At 43.1% G+C, this 9,488-nt stretch overlaps 1 protein-coding gene across 9 annotated transcripts in view; it reads left to right on the top strand.

The window, feature by feature from the left end:
- The window catches only part of eps15l1a (epidermal growth factor receptor pathway substrate 15-like 1a), a 38,851-nt gene that overhangs the window by 23,767 nt on the left and 5,596 nt on the right, over positions 1 to 9,488 (top strand). For 2 of the 9 annotated variants that reach the window (XM_031875278.1, XM_031875277.1), the window contains exons 14-20: positions 2,002 to 2,034; positions 3,011 to 3,083; positions 3,170 to 3,331; positions 3,865 to 4,062; positions 5,105 to 5,278; positions 8,787 to 8,892; positions 9,085 to 9,135. In XM_031875278.1, the coding sequence (XP_031731138.1) occupies positions 2,002 to 2,034; positions 3,011 to 3,083; positions 3,170 to 3,331; positions 3,865 to 4,062; positions 5,105 to 5,278; positions 8,787 to 8,892; positions 9,085 to 9,135 (797 nt within the window). The remainder of the gene's footprint in view (positions 1 to 2,001; positions 2,035 to 3,010; positions 3,084 to 3,169; positions 3,332 to 3,864; positions 4,063 to 5,104; positions 5,279 to 8,786; positions 8,893 to 9,084; positions 9,136 to 9,488) is intronic. The other 7 variants (XM_031875281.1, XM_031875280.1, XM_031875286.1 and 4 more) reach the window with 5 other exon arrangements.

Below are 9,488 nucleotides of genomic sequence, written 5' to 3'. Positions count from 1 at the left end.
AAAATTTAAAGGGGTCTGAATACTTTCCGTACCCACTGTATATATATGTATGTATATATGTATATGTATGTATGTATATATATATATATATATATATATAATTTATTTTAGAATATATCAGAATCAGAACCGTTTATTGCCATGTATGTTGAACATACAAGGAATTTGGCGTGACGAGAGGTGCAAACATTTAACAATCAACAACAATCAGTGCAAGTAGAAACATTAAAATTTACAAGAGATATGAAATATGAAATAAAGGAAGATATAAAATAAAGAGAAATCTAAAATAAAGATGAAATATAAAATAAAGAGAAATCTAAAATAAAGTGCACAAACGAACAGACGACAGGACTATAAACAACGAACAGACGACAGGACTATAAACAAGTGAGATGTAAGTGTAGTGTAAAGTGTCAAGTGTAGTTCAGTGGTTTCATAAAAACTAGCACTATTTTTTTTACTTGCAGTACTTTTTCAATCGGGGCTTATCATGCCGACATAAGAATCCTACCAAAGTCCACCACTAAGGTTGGCGGACACAAAGTGCCACTGTGTGTTTATTTAGTCGCCTTTTTTAAATTTACCGTCATTGTTCTGTTTTGTAAAAGGAAAGCTTCTCATGTGACGTTACATCTCCAAGACTAAAAAGCTAAATGTCACTGCCAGTCCTTAACTCCAGTGTAGTTTGTTTTTACATAACAGAAAACATCAGTGTCTCAGAATCTTTAAAAAAATCTCATTAACTTTAACACACAGAATACAGAATACACACTCGTTACAATTCGTAACGCTCTACTTTGCCACACCCATCCAGCTGTTGGTGGCATTGCACCTGTAAGCTGGCTGTACGACTGACAAAAGAAGACACAACGAAGACATGTTGGCTTCAGCCTTAATCTGAACATGCATATTGTTTTCAGCATTAGCTGCTTGAGAAGCACCATCTCAATATCATGTTACTATGTCCAAACTCAATTAAGGCCAGAGATTTTAAATCTGTCTCTTCTCGAAGAGACTGAAAAAGATAATACAGCATGGTCAAAATAGACCATTCAATATCTTATTGTGTCACTGGAGGCCTGCCTGCTTCTAGAAGACTTGATCTAATTGCTTTAATAATTGTGTTACTCCTTTCTGGCAATTCATTTTACTGAAATGCTGTATGGTTGATCCTGCTTAGTTTTTTCCTACGTAGAAATCAAACCAACCAATCATCTGAGCTCCACTGAGCGATGTATGAGCGCGAGCCATGGGATGGCCTCAATAACCAAGCACGTCCCAATGTGTCTTGAGTGAAACCCTCAGTGTCTGTTCTGCTCATGAGACTGACGGGTTAGTGTTTGCATTGAAAGGGAATGTCCCTGACAAAAGGGTGTTGACGTGATGGTGGACACAGCTGCAGAAGTTACTCTGGATGAACCATGGTCCAACCCCTTTTCTATGATAAAATGCACACGTGAAAAGGAAACATGCGGTATCAAATGCTGATATTGGTTTTAGCACACACACACACATGAGGATGAGGGAGAAACAACTCCCTATGAACTACGTTACTCGCACACATAGACTATAAGACAACTGAACAACTGAATCACATGGCATTTAGATCATGGTGCAGGCGCTTCCTTCCAAAACACATGCAGGTCTAAACCTCATTTTCATTCTTATTTGGAGCCAATAAACACATCTGTTCTTTTTAAATATTTATTTTCCTTCTTAAGATATGTTCCCTTACATTGCCAATAGAGTGAAAATGTATGGAAAATACCGTGATATAATACCGTCACCGCAAAATAAATAAAAATAATAATGCAACATATTTGAAGTCATATCGCCCACCCCATGTATGAGCTTCACTTCTCATCTTTGGCTTTGTCTCATCCTACTGCTCTCTCCTTTCATCCATCACTCCATCCAGCCAGCCGTCCACTCTTCTTTTGATGTGTGTATTTTATCAACTTTTTGTTTGTTCACCACTTATTCTCCATGCTGCGTCAGCACTCTTGCCTTTACCCAGTGGAATACTCTCAGGTAAACACCCCGGCTGCTGGGCTGGCCTTCTGTCTAATCTACTGTGACACACACTCAGAAGGAGCACAGGCTCCGCCTCCTACTTTTTCACTCGCGGTTCTCAGCGGGATTCACATATGTTCAGATTTGCCTATTAGTAGATCAGTTCGCAAATCAATTTTAATGTAAACGATGGGGGACAAAATCTACAGTCCTTAAATGAACATCTCACAGTTTATTTGAATAATAATTATTTGAATTAATATGAGGCTTTGGCAGTCTGTGTTAGACAAATCATATCTAACAGAGTTTGGTACAAAATTCCCTTTTTGTGATTATTCTTCTACTGAAGGAAAGCAAAGGGGGTTATTTGTACTTAACGACTGTACCTTCAGATTCATTTTGGAATGTATCTTTGCACAGGAGGAGGATTATGGATTATTGTCCCCCATCACTGACATTGAAAGTCTTTTACTGGCCAATACAAGAAAGAAGCAGCAATAATTACAGCAAGCAAATCCTGTTTCAATATGCATTTGAGCACGACTATTTTTAGTTTTTAGACAAACTTCGAACCTTTCCTATAATAAATCCGTCCGACACCCCAAAAATACGATTTAAGCTAGCTTTAATGTGTGTAGAGGAAGGTTGGAGGGATCTTAGGTCATCTCACTGAGTCATACCAAAAGAATATTGTGCTGCTTTACAGCACAACAGAGTTCTCCTCAGATGGAATCAAATGCTGTTAATAGAACGATGAATGTATCTTATTCCTATAGCATAAAACAATCAGTATTTTGTTACTTTGTGACCCTCACTGTGTCAGGGCAGCTCATTTTAAATAATATATATTTACACACATATGATTTTGACCGCACAATTCAAGTTTTGTGTGTACACAGCAGGGGGCTGGCTGTTCATGATTCTTTCTCTGTTCTAATTACACTTGTGTGTGTGTGTGTGTGTGTGTGTGTGTGTGTGTGTGTGTGTGTGTCAGGGAGAAGTACACTCTGGAGCAGGACATCAGGGAGACAGAGGAGGCCATCAGACACAAGAGTGCAGAGGTGCAGGTGAGGGCACCTTGCTCACTGGTCAATCATAGCTTTGGCACATGATACTAGTTTGTCACTCATAGGTTGTTTTTTTGTCCCCTCAGGAGATGCAGAATGACCTGGACAAAGAGACAGCCAGCCTGCAGGAGCTGGAGGCTCAGAAACAAGATGCCCAGGACCGGCTGGAGGAGATGGACCAGCAGAAACACAAGCTAGAGGACATGCTGAACGAAGTCCAGATAAAGTGCCAGGAGGAGTGTCAGATGGTGAGCGAAGGGCCCGGACGCACTGAAAGCAACAATTGATGCACGCAGACGACGTTTGTCATTTTAACCAGTGAAAGATACAGCAGTAGGCTGCTCTTCTTCTCCTCCTTCTCCTCCTCCTTCTTCTTCTTTTTCTTCTTTTTCTTTTTTTACTTCTTATCATGATTATCATTATTAATTAATAATGTATTTATTTAATGTAAATGCCATCCTCTGTGGGAACCCCCTAGGTACTGCAGCTACAGAAAAAACAGTTGTGTTTACTGGCTTCTCATTTGGCGCTCCAGAATAAAAATGTAGGTGACTTCGACCTGCTACGCGTTCGGCCCGTTAAAACAAGCGGAGTACCTCAAAAAGTGCGTGAGAGAGGAAGAACTTGGCGATGTGGGAGAAACGGAAATCAAGGCAGAAGTTTCCAGCCGCGTGTCATATGTGCGCTACAGTGTGGTGTGCGGTTTCAATAGGTCGGCAGATGCAGAAGGGATTTCATTGGGCCACGGTCACTCGTTCATTTCGCTCTCCTCCGCCTCCAGATCTCGACCCTCCAGAGTCAGATCCACTCGCAGGAGTCGGATCTGCAGAGCCAGGAGGAGGAGTTGAGCCGGGCGAAGGCCGACCTGGGCAGGCTGCAGCAGGAGGAGAACCAGCTGGAGCAGAGCCTGGCCGCCGGCAAGATCCAACTGGAGACCATCATCAAGTCTCTGAAGGCCACGCAGGATGAGATCAACCAGGTAGGAAACAGGGCCTGTGTATGTGTGAGAAGTGTCAGCAGGGGGCATCGTTGCACTGTATAATCTACTTCTGTATTACCACTGACGCCAGTATTGGTCCCCCTTGTACCACTAGAGGAGCTTGAGTTTCATTTAACCTCATCTTATCATCTGTTCTCTGCCGCTGCTCCCTACTCGAGTCAGAAAGTCACACGGAGAGTTGAGGAGTCTCAGCAGTTGATAATTTCCTCACGCTGCCCTGCAAAAATACCCAGTTATTAATGACATAGTCCCCGACACCTTTTTATTTTTCATAAAACCCACATATAGTGTGCCGCCCAAAGAAGTACCAGCAGTTCATGTCATATCCCAAAAACATCATTCGTGCTCATTCATCAGTTCAGAGTGAGTTGTAGTGGAAGCCACTGACTGAAGCAGTAAAAACAAAACAGTTTAGAGGCAGTTCAAAAGCATTGTGTCTCCCAAACGACTAAAACTACTTATTTTCTCACTTTCCTCTTGTGGTGTCTGTCCGTGTCGATAGTTTTGAATTTTTTTTGTCCAGGTTTGAGACATCTGCCTCCGAGATTTCTGCCTCCACTTCCAATGCAAATGGAGCTGAATGAAAATTAATTTGTGGTGCTCACAAAACTAAAACCGTGTTGCGGTGACTTTTCCAGACACAGTGTCCTCAGTACTAAGGATAATCTACAGAACACACTGTCAACAGTTTCAATGTGGACAATTGTTCTCCCGTAGGAAGTAGTTTTGAATTTAAGGCTCCAGGAGTAAAAGCTTTCCAAAAATGGGACGGTGTGCCTGTAAATTACCAAATGAGTTTTTATTGTGTGACTCTACAGTCACAAAATTTAGAAATGTTGGGTTATTCTGCTTCCATAACATGTCTTCTTTTGGATAAGTGGAAGGAAAACATCACAAATACACATTTAGGTGTTTATTTTATGTGTATTTGATCTGCAGATTTCTTCACAATGAAGACCATGCAGCGTGGTATCCAAACGTCACGCTGTCACTCAACTGTGTGTTTGTGTGTGTCGTGCAGGCTCGTAGCAAGTTGTCCCAGATTCAGGACAGCCAACAGGAAGTGTCCAAAAGCATCGAGCAGTACAACAGCACCTTGAACGGAACCCACGGAGGCAGCATGACCAACCTGGCCGACATGAGCGAGGGCTTCAGCGACAGAGAGAACGGAGGCTTCCCGGCCATGGTGAGACAGGTCAGGATCTCCAGCTCTGTGTGGTCTGATGACACATTTGCAGTTCTACACAAAAGGGCTTCAGACTGACACGCTTTCGACAGTTAAATTCAGTAGCATCTATCTACGGTGTCATGATTCCTGCAGCGTTGCCCTGTGAAAAAGGAACCTCACGAGTCACGTTGTGTGCGTGTGTGCGGTGAATTCTCCTCTCCCTGAAGCGTTGTGAAGAAGAGCTGTAAAAAATGTCACAGTTAACGGACATTCCAGCCTCATATCCCCCTAATAGACTGGAATCTGCAGTGGGAGCATTTTTGGATATATACAAAATGACCAGGGAGTCGTCATGGAAGACGGATATCCAATTTTGTAAAGCGTGCTGACCAAAAAGCGACTGTGATGGGTAGTGGTGTAACGGATCGTAGCTAATCCGTAAACCGTACTTGAATACAGTTAACAGCAATATAAAATACAATTTACAAAAAAGGGAATTATGACCTGTTTAACTTCCTAACACTAGCTCTAAGCAGATTATAACTAGAAATTTTTTAGTTATTTTTAGTCCGCATAACTATTTATTTCAGCCAACAGTGTTTGGTTATTTTAGTGCTGGGCAACTTGGCGCGTTATTATTGCGTTAACGCATTAATTAAATATCGCGGACAATTATTTTATTGCGCGTTAACGCAATTTAAAAAAAAAGAAAAAAATGCAATACACAACAAACGGTGGAGGGAGGCTTCGGCAGACTACGTTGGATGCAGTGTGTGAGAGAAGTATAGATAAACAACAGCAAGACAAGCTGACAAATGCCACAGCGAAGTGGATAGCTACAAACTGCAGCCGATTAGTATTGTGGAAGATGTCGGTCGGAGGAACTTTCTCAAAAGTGCGTTCGCGTCGCGTTTGGCGTGAACGCACCTTTAGGATCGCAACGAATGATGGCACGTATGAGCCTCAAGATGCACCATCACAAGAAGAATACACGAGTTGTATGAAAAGGAGAGGACTACAAAAGTGACGGCGTTACAACGTGCACCAGCTGTTGCTCTCACTGGAGACTACTGGACATCGCTGGGTAACCATAATCACCTCGGAGTTACAGCATTATATTGATGCACAGTGGGAGCTGCATTCACATGCTCTGACTGTCATGAAAACAGAAGACAGACATTTTGCTGAAACGTGCTGAAGCATTTTATTCCTGTTGCACAGCAGTGGAACGTTTCAAGTAAAGTCAGCACACTGAGCACAGAGTGCAAGAAATATAACTGCTACTGTGTAAAGGGAATGCTGCTGTTAAAAAGCACCTTATTTGTTTAAAGTGTTTGCAAACCAAATGTTATTGCCCTTTTGTTCATATAGCAGTACTTTTAAAATAAAAGTGCACAATACACTACTTTTGAATTAATTATTGAACTTTGCACATAACAATACGATTAATCGCGACTAAAAATTGTAATCGTTGCCCAGCACTAGTTTATTTATAATGCTAATGAGGTAAAATTTCTTTTTCCAGGCTTTTTTAAGGGGTTCCACTCCTCCTCCTCCTCCTCCTCCTCTTTGCCCAGGCCTATTATCATCTAGACTAGAGATTAGCAGCAGTCTGCTCAGATCTCGGCAGTCATTTCTGTCATTTGAACCGTGTTTTTGCTAAAACCTCAGTTATTATTTTCTCTCCACTGTGTTCCCTGGAGACCGCACTGATCCAATCCCACAATCCATTCTTACTCATAATAACGCAACGACCCGGCTCGGTTCGGCTCTCAGCTGGCAGAAAGCTCTCGGGATCAACGGCGGGATCGGACTCAGGGTTACCTACGAAGTGCCGGTGCAGGTTTTTTTAATGAACCATAACAAGGTAGAGCCCGGCACAGAGTCGGGATGGCATGTGAAGAAATGTATTAAAACACACACTCTCTGAGGAATGTTGCAGTCCAGACTTGGGCTTCCTCTCCACAAGAAAAAGAAAACTGCCTCTGTTTTTAAAGTGAAATTTAATCCTTAGGGAAATGTGTGCGTGCGCCCTCATGTAGTGTAATTAGGGATCTCAATAGACATTCTTATAAAAGAGCTCTCGAGGTTGATTCCTGCACTTCTTGCTGTAAGTGGAAAATTATTAAAGTATAATTGTGGTTTTTTACAACTTGGGTCGACTTGTAGTCGAGTCTATCTTTTTTCTACCAGTTAGGATAACATAGTATTCGCCAACCTAACTGCTGCAGTTCTGGGAACAGGACATCAGTACCATAAAGCCGTGGAGGTGGATCAGTCGTGTATTACTAGAATTCTGAGAAACATGCACCCAAACGACAATTCAATACACAAACCACAACAACCCCCATTTTATATTCTGTTTTTGTGCATATTGTAATAATAATTATTGCTTAATTTTTCTGTCTAAGAATCTGTTCTTTCCAACTCGCTACACTTCTGCAATTACTCCCACCTGACCGTTCTGGCCAGGTTATGGAGCGGGCCAGTCAGGCCAGGGCTCTTATTGTTGCACACGCACACGGACACGGCACAACACACACAGGGAAAGTAAGCTGCTGCATATTACCCGTCCTAGTAGCAGGAGCAGTGGGGCAGCTCTTACTATACAGCACCCAGCGAGCAGTTTGTGGGTCCGGTGCCTTGCTCAGGGGAAACCTTGGCAGTGCCCAGAAGGCGAACTGGCACCTCTCCAGCAACCAGTCCAAACGCCGTACTGGGTTCCTTTAGCACCTTGAAAGGGTGACCCTCCGTTTCCAAAGCCAAGGTCCCCTCACAGACTGAGCTACTGCCGCCCCCTATTTTATTACTCCCCATGGTGTTTAAAACTTAAGCTGACCACTAGGGCCCGGGCCCTTGGCATTTAAAAAGTGAGCTGACCACTCCGCCACCTCGGCCCTTACGGTGCTTAAAGGGCACATTTCATCTCTTGTGGTAGGCCGCGACCAGCTCTGGGTCGGCTCAGAAAGGCTTGAGTGAACGTGGCTCGCTTGCTTTCACAGCTCCCCTCGCCCTGATCTTGTCGCTTCCCGGGGCTGTGGAGTTTGTGCTAGCTGCAAGGAACGGGGCCCACCTGCTCTCAGTGCGATTGTCAACCGGGGCAGACTGTCCTCGGTGCGTCAGGGTTCTGCGGTGAAGGTGGCAACCCACCTGATGAGATGGGAGTCCGTGGGTTTCTCTACAGATCTAACCTCTTGATTTTGCTCTCAACGTGCTCCAGATAGAGGCATTTATCTTTGAAATGTACAAAACTTTCTTTTGGGGGAGCATACCCCTGGATCACCTTAGAGGGTTCAAAGTCCACACAGTCTCACAAAACCCAGTGGGAAGCACTGCTCCAAACTCACTAAAGAGCAAATAGTCACTAAATTGACACTGCTACTCCTGCTTGATGAAGTCTTTGAGGCAGTATGCCTTAAAAATGGTCCAGAAGTCTTAGAGAATCTGTCCATGTGTGTATGTAATGTGATCATAACTCATGTTCTGTGTATATGCATGTTTGATAAGACTGAGTAAAATATCTTCTCCTCCACAGGAGGATCCATTCAAAGTGAAGCCATCTGTGTTCAACAGCCAGCCTCAGGAGCTCCACACTGACCCCTTCCACTCCGAAGACCCGTTCAAAACAGACCCCTTCAAAGGTGATCACTCCCTTCAGAATAACGATCTCTTCTCTTCCTTGACTCTCCATCCTTCATTTGTTCTGCTCTGTTCTCTTTCTACTCCAGGCAGCTGATATTGTGTTTAGCTTGAGTTGCTCTCTGACTGTCTTCTATGTCTTCCTCTTTGTTTTCCTCCCGCTCTTCCGTCTCTGCTGCATTCCTCTACTGTAGGTGACCCTTTCCAAAATGACCCTTTTGCAAAGCAGCCACCGACATCTACAGGTAGGGGGGAAAGGAGATGTATTACTTTAAGATGTGGTCACACCAGCATTTAAGAAATCACTTCATTTCAATGGCATTCAGCCTGTTGACTCGCTTGAACAAAGTAAACTAGTCAGTGGCCCTTGAGTTGAGATTATATTGTCGCACATAAACGGAACAGTAACGGTGTTGTCTGCTGCTGCAAACAGGGTTCAGTGCATAATGTGTATAATATTAGTATTCCAGAAATCAATATTTGGTGTCTGTGGATTTATACATAAAGTATTATTTCTCTGCTCTATCAATCTGCCTTTTTTATACATGATTGTGTTTTAACATATAACTAAGCATTGGGGGGGGGGGGGGGGGGGGGG

The sequence above is a fragment of the Anarrhichthys ocellatus genome, unplaced genomic scaffold (genome assembly GCF_004355925.1).
Source record: "Anarrhichthys ocellatus isolate YVR2014 unplaced genomic scaffold, GSC_Weel_1.0 scaffold88, whole genome shotgun sequence".
NCBI lineage: Eukaryota > Metazoa > Chordata > Actinopteri > Perciformes > Anarhichadidae > Anarrhichthys > Anarrhichthys ocellatus.
The sequence above is the reverse complement of the archived record's forward strand: the minus strand, read 5'-3'. Positions and strand labels throughout refer to the sequence as shown.